Raw genomic sequence first — 14,012 nt, forward strand, 5'->3', positions numbered from 1 at the left:
CTCCCCCCCCCATCAGGCACAGAGCAGGGCTGATCAGGGGGTTTGGGCGCCTTCCCCTGTCACGAACAGAGCAGGGCAGATAGGGAGGTTTTGGCCCCGCCCCCTGTCACACACAGAGCCGCAGGGCGATCAGAGGGTTTGGGCGCTGCCCCCTGTCACGCTGATCCCGGTGCCGGGAGCCTCGCTGCTCCGCTGATCCCGGTGCCGGGAGACATATTACCCTTTTACTATATAGAATAGAGGCCTGGTGCATGGGTGGGGGCCGGCTGGTTTGCCCTGAAGGGTGTCCTGGATCAGGGTGGGCGTCCCCACTGGGGTGCCTGGCCAGGCTGGCTGAGGGGCTGAGGGCTGTTTTCCCGCTGGTGAGTGACTAAAAGCTCCCAACTGCTCCTTGTTTTCTTTTTTTTTTTAATTCTGGGCCAGCTTTAGCTCTGAGGCCTCACTGCTGAAAACATGGATACAATGTTGCGGTCCCGGGCTGACTGAAAGCCGTTTTGTTTAGCTTCTTATTTGCAACATAGTAATAGTTGCTTAGAGTTGCAGTTGAGAGTCCGGCAAGTGAAGCGGGGAACGTTGGAATCTGCAGTACCTGGAGGAAGCAAGCCTCCCTGCTCGCTTCAGTGCCTGGCTGCCGGCCGCCATCTTGGCTGACAGTTAATTTGCATAAGGATACGCTGATTAGCCAATGGGAAGGGTAGCGTCGTACGCCAATTACCATGTTTCTCTTTTATTAGTGTAGATACATCCTCCTGGAGTAGTAGCACTGCCTTTTCTGTTCATTTGTAGTGCAATGCTTTAAGACATTTTTATTCTGTAAATTAAGAGAATGATTGGGAAGTCTTGAATCACATTATCTCATTCCAGCTTTGGGTGCCCTCTTTTGGCCTTCACTAAACAAATGTTATCTCTTATGTTCTGAAGGAGCCCCCTTTCATTAGAACAGAAGTTACCGCATGGATGAGAATGGTCTTTGATGAGTCTTAAAGGACATGTTTGAGGATAAAGCCTATCCCTTTATACTTCATCTTGGAAAGTGTTATTTGGTGATAACAAGGAAGGAAAACAGGGCTTTCATAAAAGAGATTATTAAAAGTGCATCTAGCCCTAGCTGGTTTGCTCAGTAGATAGAGCATCAGCCTGCGGACTGAAGGGTCCCAGGTTTGATTCCGGCCAAGGGCACATGCCTGTGTTGTGGGCTCAATCCCCAGTAGGGGGCGTGCAGGAGGCAGCTGATCAATGATTCTCTCTCATCATTGATGTTTCTATCTCTCCTCCCTCTCTGAAATCAATAAAGAAATATATATTTTTTAAAAAGTGCATCTAAAAATACCTACATATACACATACATACATGCATATATACATACATGCAAATTATTAAATGTGCATCTAAAAATAAGCATACACATATAACATACATATATGCATATACATACATGTATATACATGTATACATACACACATACATGATGCTCCTATTACACCCAGGAATTTTGAAGTAAAAAGAGAAAGGTAAAGTCACATGGAGGGCTACAGCCTTCCTCTGAGCTCAGGAGCTTGTGTATACAGTCAACATTAAATGATCATCTCAATAATAAAATTTCTGTACATTTGAAAGGAAAGATGGCTGGTTAGTTCCGTTTAATAATAAAGGTAGAGACCATTGTTAACTGTATTTTGTTTATGGTAACATAAACATAATCATGAATTTAGGGATTCACCTTTTTACTGTGGTAGCTAATGTTCATCAGAGGAACTAAATAGAAGATTTCCCATAAACTAATTTTGGAAGTGTGACTACATTAAGTGATAGACATTTTAATGGCAGAAACCAAGATGAGTGCAATTTAGATATTGTCCCTTTGGTTTGAAGGACTAGTTTGATCCCAAGTAAAATTGGCCAACCTTTTTAAATATCCAAATAACCATAGTTTACTCTCCATGTATAATCATCAATTCACTTTTCTTTGACTGCCTCTCCTTGACCTTTTTATTTTACTTTATTTTATTTTTTAAAGATATGTTTTTATTGATTTCAGAGAGAGGAAGGGAGAGGGAGAAGGAGAGGGAGAGGGAGAGAGAGATAGAAACAGCAATGACGAGAGAGAATCACCAATTGGCTGCCTCCTGCCCTCCCCCTACTGTGGTTCAAGCTCAAAACCCAGGCATGCGCCCTGACCGGGAATCAAACTGACCTCATGGTTCATAGGTCGACACTCAACCGCTGATCCACCCCAGCTGGGCTCCTTGAGCTTTTTCATTGGCTTCAGTTCTTGGAGGAATCTACAGCTTTCTAAGCATTGCTTCCCAAGTCAGGATTAGGCCAGTTGAATGCCAGCAGAGCCTGGGTCCTGGCTGTTACTGAACACTGTTCTAATGTTCTATTGTCTATATGATTGCAGAAGGTTCTGGTACAACCTCCAGGTCATCCTAACATCTATACTGATTTGAGGATCTCCTAGTCTGGGACTAGCAGATATGTTTGTTTCTTTGTTTTTGCAGAAATTTTAACTTATCTATCTCACATGTTCTAACCAATGTTCTCTGAAGTCCTGCCCATCAGGACTGATGTTGAGTTAGGGAAATAGAACTGTTATATAGAATTTGGTTTCTAATGTCTATAGCAGTTTAACTTAAGGTGTAAAAATAGTTGTTTATATCACTAAAAAGCATGCTAAATTTTGATACATACAGAACCTGGTCTTTCTTGCAACTCCTAAAGAACTCTGTTGAATTAAATAAATTCCTATGGGTAAAGTGAAATTGGTAATATTTGCCCATATATTTTAATGAGAAATGTTTGATAATAAAAATGAAGATATTGCTGAGTTGAAATGTATTTTTATTCCTCCCTTCCTTTTAATGATTTTATAAGTAAATATTCAATAAGCAATTCTGATTTTTCATATTTTTTCATCAGAGTCAAAACTTTTTCCTAGTTGACTTGTAGGCTTTAAAAGACTTTTTGCACTGACCTGGGCTTGATTTTGCTCTGAGGGCCTCCTGTAAACTCATTTGTTGGTTCCAGGAATTTTTTTCTCTGAAGGCTTATGATCCTGTGGGTAAACAGGCAAAAGTTTGGAGGCTCTATTGTCATTTGGCAAGGTTTATTACCAAATTATTTTATTTTTTTCACCTTCAAAATATGACAGTTCTTTGTCTTTCGTAGCTAGAGAAGATTTCTTATATCTAGATCAGTGGTCGGTAAACTGTGGCTCGCGAGCCACATGCGGCTCTTTGGCCCTTTGAGTGTGGCTCTTCCACAAAATACCACGTGCGGACGTGCACATACAGTTCGATTGAAACTTCGTGGCCCATGCGCAGAAGTCGGTATTTTGTGGAAGAGCCACTTAAAGGGCCAAAGAGCCGCATGTGGCTCGCGAGCTGCAGTTTGCCGACCACTGATAGATATTCAATCATTCTGCTCAGCGTTTTCCCCAGAACTTTTTTTAAATAAGAAAAACACTTTCCTTAGCTTCATTTTAGTTGAATATATTAGAGATTGGTGAGAATGAAGTTTTCTTCCTAAGTTGGTGTTTACAGAAAGGAAAGTGAAAGACACGGGTTATTCAATGAATGCCCGATTTTCCAGGGCTTCCTTAGTATGCATTGCCCTTTTCCATTCCCAGGGAAATAAATGTCTCTTGTCAAGAAGTTGATAGTAAGGTGGGCTAAGGCAAAACTTTTTTCTTGACCTATGGATAGAAAATAAGTCATTGTAAGAGAAGAAATGGAAAAGGGACATCTAGCAGGGTGAGTAACCCTTCTTTTCCTTGTCTATAAATCAAATGAATTTGAATACATTGATGCTTGAAATATTGGTGAAATCAGTGTTCTCTGATTTTTAAGTGTGATTCAAAATGGCGTTTCCAAGTTTGGTGAAAGCATACATAATTCTATAAACAAAGTAGGGACTGAGTCTTGAACTTACTTTTTTCCCATATCTGATGAAACTTCCCTGGGTTCTTGTGTTTATTCTCTTGATCCATTCTCTTCATTGCTGCACAGCTATCCATTCACATACTTTAAATTCCTGAAAGCTTGTCTCATTTACTTCTCAAATAATTGGCAATATTTTGAATGTGTGTGATTTTGGGTTTGTGATTCTGTTATTTAGGAGATGCCAAAATTGGCAATAACAGTGTCAGCTCTCTAAAGAATGATGACTTCACCATGAGGGGTTTGCGACGTGATGGGAATGCTGATGATATCTGGACTGCCTCACAAAATGCAAAATCATGCGGGAGAAGCATTTCCATAGAAACCGCCAACTTAAAAGAATATGCTAGATATGTACTGAGAACTATTTGTCAACAGGTATCTTCAGATTTAATTGGCCTTTAACTTTGAATATGTAACTGTTATTTTGGAAAGAATCTCACTATTGTACAAAACGTGTACATAGATGGTCCTTTTTATCCTGCTTTGTTTTGACATAATTTCAAATTTGCTGAAAAGTTGCAATAATAATAAAGAACTCTAGTATATCCTTTATACAAATTCACTAACTTTTTACATTTTGCCACATTTGCTTTATAATTCTATTTGTGTGTGTCAGTATGGATGCATATACTTAAAAAAAATTTTTCTGAGCCATTTGAGAGTAGTTGGCATACATTATTCTTTTTTACTTTTGAATACTTTAGTGTTTGTTAACATGAACAAAATACAGTTAAAAAAAACTCAGGAAATTTAGCATTAGTACAGTAAATTTTTCTCACCTATAGACCTCATTCTAATTTTGTCAGTTGTTCCAACTATGTTGGATTTGTGTGAAGTTTCCTGTAGATTAGCTTCAGATTATGCATTCCTAGCTAGACACTGCAGCGGTAATGCTGGGTTCTTCTCTGGTACTCACATCGGAAGGCCCATGATGTCCATTGGCACCTCATTGGTGATGTTAACCTTATCAAGATGTCTCCATTGTATGATTTCAAAATTTCTCTACTGGATAATTATTTTTTTTCCTTGTAATTAATAAGCGGTCTTTGGAGAGACACTTTAAGACAATGCAAATATTCTCATCAAATTCTCTCACCTCCCATGTTGCATCCATTTTGATTCTTGTCCAAACCAGTCTTTACTATGATGGGTGCAAGATGGTGATTTTCCTCCAAACTCCTTTCCTCTCCAGTTATCAGTTTGCACTCTTCCCTAAGGAAAAGCCCGCCCTTAACTTATATTTACTAATTTTCCGTATGGATTATGATTTACTGTCCTTGGTTATGTTCATGTTCAAATTGCCCAGATTTTTCTGGTGGGACTCTTTTCATGCTGGATCTCACGTTATTTTGATATGTCTTTATCTTTATTTATTTATTTATTTTTTAACTTTCTGGCTCCTTTTGTACTTTTCCTGCCCCAGATCTAGAATTACTCATTCCTTTGAAGAACCTTGATTCTGTTTAGCACAAGATGGTATTTAGAAACCAAGATCAAGGCACTGTGTGTGCTCATTGTTTTAGGCCTTTTCAGCAGACAAAGCTAAGGAAAAAACATATATATATACATAAATGTGTGTGTAAATCACGAGTTCATACTGATATCTTTACTTCCAATCCAACCCCACAAAGTCCTTTGTTTTCCCCATTCCACATTAATATTGCCTTCTTCCACACTATGAACCCCACTCCCAATAATATTAACCCTTTACTCATTTGCTTTATTCTGTAATATACCTGTAATAGTTTCAGAATTGCTACACCCATACTACTAGGAAAAACAAACTTACTAAAAGGATTTGAAGATTTGTTTATAGTTCTTCCCTAAGAGTTTACCATATTATGTTGAGAAATCATTTGAACTTTCTCCCTCACTGTGGATATATTTCTTGCTTGAAATAGAACTGATTTTTATTTGTTTTTGTTTACATTCGGTGTAGGTCCACCCCCCCCACCCCCCCAGATCTGTCTTTAGAATAGCATGCTCCCACAGGCCAACTATGCAAAAGGTGTACTCAGAGATATGTCCTCTCTCCCTAATCCCTGCTGCCCTTTGTCTCACCCTGCCCTAAGTGGCCAGTTTCATTATCTTCTGTTTTAACTTTTCATATATTTAAAAAAATTTTCTCCTTTCTTAGTAAAAGAATCAAGGCATACCATGTATACTCTTTTTTATGTTCCAAATGTTGACAGGGTCATGTTTTTTATAAGGCATATTATAACCATGGTAAAAGTTAGCTAAATAGTTATATAGGTACTAGAGGCCTGGTGTATGAATTCGTGCACCAGTGGGGTCTGGCCAGCCTGCCCGGGCCAATTGGGTGGGGCTGGCTGGAGGGAGGGGACACAAGAATTTGGCCAGCTGGCCCCATCCCCAGTTGGGGTGGTGGGGGCAATCGGGGGCAGGGCTGGCCTGGGGGAGGGGCCTTGGGTGGTTGACCAGCAGTCCCCGCCCCCATGGTTGAATTCCAGGTCGAACTCCTGGTCAAGGGGACAATTTGCATATTAGCCTTTTATTATATAGGATTAAGAAGTTGTTGGGTTGTGCACTGGTTCCATACTGTGAGGGCAATTGGAATTACCTAAGGAGTTAAAATTGGTTTTGATGCCTTAAGAAAATGACTGCTGTCTGGTCCACAACCTAAGATTGACTTAATTGATTTGATGTAGGGCCCACACTTTGTTAACAAGGTCCTCAGGTGATTTTAATGGATAATCAGTGTTTAGTCACAGGTGTAGTGGTTAAGAAACAGGTTTCATTTTAAACAGATCTGGGCTCAAATTGGGCTCAGGAACAGTTGACAAAGTCTTACCTCATCCAATCTAATAAAAGAGTAATATGCAAATTGACCATCATTCCAACACACAAGATGGCCACCCTCATGTGGACACAAGATGGCCAGCAGGGGAGGGCAGTTGTGGGTGATCAGGCTGGCAGGGGAAGGCAGTTGTGGGTGATCAGGCCAGCAGGGGAGGACAGGGGCAACCAGGTTGGCAGGGGAGTGGTTAGGGGCAATCAGGCAGGCAGGCAGGTGAGCAGTTGGGAGCCAGCAGTCCTCAATTGTGAGAGGGGTCCCAGATTGAAGAGGGTGCAGGCCGGGCTGAGGGACAGACACCCTTCCTCCCCCCCGCCCCCCATGCACAAGTTTCGTGCACCGGGGCTCTAGTTTAAAATAAGAGTTTCCTTTGAAAAACTGATGAAGGAAGTTGTGATAGAAGTTTAAATTAGTAGAAACTCTCTACCGGTTAATTAGCCATATGCATCAATAGCCTTAAATTTTTGCTATACTTCTTAACCCAGCAATTGCACTTTATGAAATTATCCTGAGAAATCAATTGTACAGAGAATAGGTGTGCACAAACATTTATTTATAATACTAACATTGTAATATCAAACAGGAAGACAGTTTTCTGAATGTTATACTGTGTTCTATTCAGTAGAACATAGCATAATGCATTTCATAAAAATGGCATCTTATAAATAGACTTATTGCCCTTACATATGGCAAGCTAAAAAAATTGATTGTAAAACAGTTGCAAGAACAAGAACCCATTTTCCAATTGAAACACATACCAATATTTTCCTTAGCTTTCTTTTCTTTCCTTTTTTTTTGCATATCTATTTTTTACAGTTTTCTTTATCCAAGGTTTCACTTTGTATTTTAAGAATTTAAAATACTAGAAAAGTTTGTTTTTAAAACTTTTGCCACCATTTTGTGTGTGTAATATTTTGTTAATTGGAAGATTCCTGTCTGCTTTATATTCCATTATGTGCCATGAACTTAGTACATATTACATAGGCATGTAGAAAGCCCATGCCTACCAATCTAACTGCTGTATGATTTTTAGGAATGGGTAGGAGAACATTGCTTAAAAGAACCTGAAAGATTGTGCACAGACAAAGAACTAATATTGGACCCTGTGCTTTCAAATATGCAAGCACAGAAACTACTGCAGCTCATCTGTTACCCTCACGGCATTAAAGAATGTACTGAGGGGGACAACCTGCAAAGACAGCACATTAAACGCATTCTTCAGGTGAGTGTCAGTAATTTAAAGATTATGTTTCTGTGATTTGACACATTCTTTGTAATTATAACAAAAATGACAGTAGCATTCCCACCGGCTCTCTTAGGCTTTTCTTATGCCTTAAGACACATCTTGCTAACAAATGTGCAAAATAAGTCGAGATAAAGCCAGATGCTCACAGGTGTGGTTTAAAAACCATGGTGGCTGGATGCTGAGAGGCTGTGTGTGGTTCCCAGGGAAGGGGTTTGGTGCCTGGGCTACCCTCGCTGCTGGGTGCCCACTGCCTCCATCACAGCTTACTGCACAGCAAGCACAGCACTGTTTTCGCACTCTCCGATTTCATTCTGTTGGTGAAAACAGGCTAATGTAGGTCTTTCCTTAAAGTGAAGTGCTTGCCCTCCCCTGTGTGGTTCAGTTGGTTGAGCATCGTCTGTGCACTGAAAGTTCGATTCCCAGTCAGGGCACATGGCCAGGTTACGGCTTGATCCCCGGTGGAGAGGGAAAGAGTGTGCACGAGGCAGCAGACTGATGTTCTGCTCTCACATAGTTGTTTTTCTCTTGTCCTTCCTCTCTCGTTAAAAATCAATAAAAATATTTAAAAAGAAAAAGTGAAGTACTTAACACAAACTTTTTTATTTTTATTGATTTCAGAGAGGAAGGAAGAGGAGGGAGAGAGAGATAGAAATATCAATGATGAGAGAGAATTATTGATCGACTGCCTCCTGCATGCCCCCTACTAGGCATCCAGCCCAAGACCCGGACATGTGCCCTGACTGGGAATCGAACTGTGACCTCCTGGTTCATAGGTCAATGCTCAACCACTGAGCCACGCTGGCTGGGCATTTAACACGAACTTTTGAAAAGCAGTGGTGCCTGTAGATCCTTTCTTGTGTGTGACTATTCTAGTCTTTCTTGAAATAGGGAAACTGCCAGTAATTCCTGTGTTTTAAGACATGCGTAATGTCCTTAATATCTTAGTTATTTCCGTTTCCCCCAGAACCTTGAGCAGTGGACACTGAGGCAGTCCTGGCTAGAACTTCAGTTAATGATTAAGCAGTGCTTGAAGGACCCAGTGAGTATATCTGAAGAGCATGCATATATATAAAATTGTATGAAAAGCAAAGCATGTTGACATTGACATTTGACGTTAAAGTAAAATGTATGTGTGCTAGTTTTCTTGTGTCTGGCACTAGGGCTCTGGTTCGGTGGCTGAAATGAACAACTTACTGGACAATATTGCTAAGGCGACCATAGAGGTGTTCCAGCAGTCTGCTGACATGAGCATCAACTCTTCCAATTCCGGTACGGGGCTCTTCAACCCGAACGGGATCGGAAGCTCCGATGCAGGAAGCACAAGGCAGAATGGAATAAAGACATTTCTAAGGTGTTTTTTCTGTGGCTTTATTACTAGTAGTCTCTTGTTATTTTTTCACATGTAACTGTGTTTTATTTGCATAATCCAATATTTTTTCATAAAGCTGCAGGAATATGAAGAAAGTAATAACTTGTGTCAGTTATCATTATTTAATAATAAGTTAAAGGGCAATGCTACAGGCTGCATGATATCTTAGTGGTCTAAATACTAGGTTAATCGGGCCCAGACTCCTGGGAACCACAGGTGACATTCAGGGTGCATTAATTTCTTTAGTGTTCACTGTTCCGTGGTATTTGTTACATAGGAAACACTTTTTCTGCCTTCTTTAAAAATGAGCATTTTTGCATAAACTATAATCATGAAAGGCAGATTAGCTGTATTTCATCATTTTGGTGTAAAGTATAACTAGTGAATTCTAAAACTTTAAAAACAGGCTATCAGTGTGCTTAAATGTAACCAGAACATTTCATATCTTAACCAGGACAAAAAAGTGTTGGACAAAAGGACTGTTACTAATCAGAGAGCCACAATAATAGAAAAGTATGTTTGTAGATTTTTAAACAAACTTTTAGTTATACTCCCAGAACCGTGTCTTTTATTGCCCTCTATAAGCACGAGTGGAAAAGTGTGTGCAAATATCTGGTATTTGGCAAAATATTTACTGTGCGATAGCATAGAAATGAAAGAGAAATTTCTGAATAATCAGTGTATCTTGTGTATAAAATTTTTACATGGGAATTTCTGCCATAACTCTGAGAAAAAGGTGCCTCATTGGGCATAACGCCTGTTTCTGATTTTAGCTCCTCTGAACGCAGGGGTGTGTGGCTGGTGGCCCCGCTCATTGCCAGGCTGCCAACCTCTGTGCAAGGAAGAGTACTGAAAGCTGCTGGGGAGGAGCTGGAGAAGGGACAGCACTTGGGTTCTTCTTCAAAAAAGGAAAGAGACAGACAAAAACAGAAAAGGTATGCCTGCAAGTTGTGTCTCTATGTCTGATTTGAAAGAAAGAAATGCAGCATTCTGCAAACATAATGTTCACTGCCCTCCAAGTCCACTGAAACTTTGTTATTAAATGAAATTGAAAATGTTTTGTTAGGTGAGGCGCTGTTCCTAAGAAGTTAAACGTTCTCAGTTCCGCCTATGCACCCCGATCCTTGCTGCTATGAAAATCCTGACTTCTTAGCCCACTGCATCCTGAATCAGACCTGGATTGCCACCTGGTCCCTGTTTTCTCCTTTTAATCACTTTTCTTTCTTTTTATTTTATTACTTAGGTCTTTGTGTTTAAAATACATAGAAATATTTCTAGTTCTGTCTTGTTGGACCCTGAAATAGTTGCTAATATTTTTAGCATTTAAGGTTCTTGTTCTAGATTAGATATTAAAACTTACAAACGATGAAGTTTAATGTTAATTTATTTTATGCCCTGAAAAGATTTCAAATAATTCTATTTGAAAACTGACTGTGTTACTGAAGAAGTCTAAAACCACTCTCGAATGTGAAAACATGGTGAATTTAGCACCAAAGGATAAGGGGGAAATAATGATAATTTATTCTGTTTGATTGTGGGGGGGAGAGTGGGGGGTGGAAGTGAAAGAGGATACAGGGGGATAAATGCTAATGGGGGGAAATAAAAAAAATTTTGAAATATTATTTTCTTCTAATTAATAATATTTTGGTAGCGGTCATTTATTGAGCTCTTACAAATGCCAGCCCCTATATAAAATTTATTTCATATATACTCAAACTTTTAAAATCTCACAGCATTCATGAACCAGGTGCTGATCTTAGCTCTCTATACACTGTTTACAGATGAAAAAAACTAATGCACTGAAAGGTTAAGTAAAGTTTTTGAGAACACAGCTAAGGAGTTAGGAAGCTGGGTTTACACCAGGTGGTCTGGTTTCTGATCCTGCATTCTTAACTGAAGAACATTTGGTAGAGACCTAACTTCGCTCATATTTTGTTTGTTATCTGATTGTTTTGTTATGTTTGCTAGCATTAATTAACCAACCAGATGACTCAACTTAGTTCTCAAAGTTTGTTAGCTAATGGGTGATTGTATGTACATCGCCCCGCCTACCACAGAGAGTTCTAGAGGCTCTTACAAAGTTTCAAAATGGCCCTTCCCAAGTCAGTCTCTCTCAGTCTGCTTATGTAAAATGAAGCAGGTTGAAATCTTTTGGCCTCAATCTCATTTGAAGAAATTTTTCTTTCCAGTGTAGCAATTAGTTTATCAGTATGACTAGTTAGTTGTTCTCTAATAATTGAATGAATCTTAATAGAATTTTTACCAAATGTCTTTTTTAAAAAATATTTTTATTTCAGAGAGGAAGGGAGAGGGAGAGAGAGATAGAAACATCAATGATGAGAGAATCATTGATTGGCTGCCTCCTGCATGCCCCGCACTGGGGATTGAGCCCACAACCCAGGCATGTGCCCTGACTGGGAATCGAACTGTGACCTCTTGGTTCCTAGGTTGAGGCTCCACCGTTGAGCCACACTGGCTGGGCCCAAATGTCTTAAAACCCCTTGGAAGACTACATTGTGGGGGTGGAGGGGCTGTGCTCCTCAGGTCACGAGCAAGCACTCTGGTATTTTGCAAGATATTTACTGTGTGATACTGGGTCCTTGAACCAGGTTCTGATCTTAGCTCTACCAGTAAATACCCCACTGTTTGTTCTCAAGGAATGTGCTGAAAAATAAAATAAGCACAGCAATTGGATAGGGCTGGACCCTAAAATAAGAGTTTTGTGTGAGAGGAAGTTTACATTTTAAATTTTATTCTGTGTATAAGGTGATATTCCTTCTGATGTGTATTATAAAATGCAACTTACTGATGTGAAATACAAATTCTCTTCTTCCTTCTCTGCCCTTACACATTCAGTTGCAGTATGAATTTATGCTAGTTTGGGGAATGCCTTCAATATTAAATTATTTAGAAGCATTCCTGTGGCTTTTAATATAATCAGTAGAGATATGACTTAACTCTCCATTTTTTACTAACTATTAGTAAAATAGTGAGCCAAAACCCGAGGGCAAGAAGTCAGTGTTGCAAGGAAATAATCCATTCTTTCTAACTAGATCTGCTGTTATGATTTGCTTTGTAGTATGTCTCTTTTGAGCCAACAACCATTCCTCTCACTGGTCCTTACGTGCCTTAAGGGACAAGATGAACAACGAGAAGGCCTCCTCATGTCTCTCCAGAATCAAGTTAATCAGGTAAAGTAGAGTAGAGTATGAAGCCAGGCAAGCTTTTTTCTAATGGCATTAATTTGTTTTCTTTTCAAATGCTGAGATTAAACCAATAAGGACACACCGTGATTTGATTAGATGTAGGTCAGCATAATTCACGCTCTATTCTCCTACCTGACATTCTAGTCACCACAAGATTAACAATTTTATATTAATGTCCACAGACTATAAAAGTAACATTTGCATATTTCACATAACTTGGACATGTCTGTTGTCTCCTGATCCTGCCTCAGGGGAGGGGTCCTGGACAAGTCCCTGTTGCAGTTGGCATGGCAGGAAGACAGAAATAGAGATCTGAGACCTAAGGGGTCTTCCACCTATCAGGCAGGGTCTCATCTTGAGCCTTGTAGGTGCAGAAACTCAATTTCATTTTACTGCCAGAGCCAGGATGATGCCAGTCAAGTACACAAGATACTCATTTATAAATCAGAAGTCATTTTGGTTCACTGATAAAGAATATGGACTTTGTCTTTCCAGCAACTACAGTTCCCCTGGCACTTGCATTGTCTGTACCACAAGGAAACTAGTGACCACATTAGAAACTGGAGATTGTGGAACTGAGCAGTGTGGTTGGGTGGGTCATGTGGGATGTTTTATCCTGCTGCAGAGCCTAATGGAGCCCTCCTGTGGTGCTGTGGTTCTGACATCATGTCTTTTCCTTGAATGGTACTAGATGAACATGAACAAGGACACTTACTTGGTTCTCCCATTGTCTTCTACCTTTCGGATATGAGAAATCTATCCTCTACACAGTCACCAGAATAATCCTTTTTAAATGTGAATCACATTTCTTTGGTGCCCAAAATGCTGCAATCATTCTTGCTACACTTAGAATAAAGATTCAAAGCCTGGGCTTATAAGGCCTTTGTGATTTGGCACTTGCTCTCATTCTACCTTTTTTCCTACCAGCCATGGCCTAGCTCACTCCATTCTTTTCACAGGGGCCACACTGCTGGTCCTCGAACAAACTGTCCTTGCAGCACCTTTGCATCTTTTCTCCCTTCACCTGGAAGGCTTTCCTCTCAGATGTGCACATGGTTTTCTCCCTCACTTCATCAGGTCTCTGCTCACAGGTCACCTCCTTCAGGAGGCTCTCCCTGATCACTCTCTAAAAATAGAACGGCGGTCATTCTCTATCCCCTGGCCCAAGTCCATACCACTTGTTACACCTGATTTTTTATTATTCACTAGAGGCCCGTTGCATGAAGAGATTCGTGCAATAGGCCTTCCCTTCCCCTGGCTGCCGGCACCGGTTTTCCTCCGGCACCCGGGACCCAGGCCTTCCCTCGGCCCGTAGTCTTCCGTCTTTGCTCCGCTGCTTTGTGCCTATGTATGCAAATTAACCGCCATCTTTGTTGTGATAATTTGCATACTCTCCTGATTGGCTGGTGAGCATGGCAGAGGGACGGTCAATTTA

The 14,012-nt window shown here is 40.3% G+C and overlaps 2 protein-coding genes across 2 annotated transcripts in view; one reads left to right on the forward strand and one right to left on the reverse strand.

Annotated features, from left to right (window-relative positions):
* Positions 1–14,012, forward strand: part of MED12L (mediator complex subunit 12L) — a 423,390-nt gene that overhangs the window by 342,252 nt on the left and 67,126 nt on the right. Inside the window, exons 26-31 of the mRNA XM_070405985.1 lie at positions 4,117–4,316; positions 7,790–7,978; positions 8,967–9,041; positions 9,163–9,353; positions 10,145–10,306; positions 12,451–12,562. Coding sequence (XP_070262086.1) covers positions 4,117–4,316; positions 7,790–7,978; positions 8,967–9,041; positions 9,163–9,353; positions 10,145–10,306; positions 12,451–12,562 — 929 coding nt within the window. The remainder of the gene's footprint in view (positions 1–4,116; positions 4,317–7,789; positions 7,979–8,966; positions 9,042–9,162; positions 9,354–10,144; positions 10,307–12,450; positions 12,563–14,012) is intronic.
* Positions 1–14,012, reverse strand: part of P2RY12 (purinergic receptor P2Y12) — a 55,128-nt gene that overhangs the window by 37,745 nt on the left and 3,371 nt on the right. The window lies entirely within an intron of this gene.

Source organism: Myotis yumanensis, unplaced genomic scaffold (assembly GCF_028538775.1).
Source record: "Myotis yumanensis isolate MYYU_CA2020_CCGP unplaced genomic scaffold, mMyoYum1.0.hap1 SCAF_2, whole genome shotgun sequence".
Classification (NCBI taxonomy): Eukaryota; Metazoa; Chordata; class Mammalia; order Chiroptera; family Vespertilionidae; genus Myotis; species Myotis yumanensis.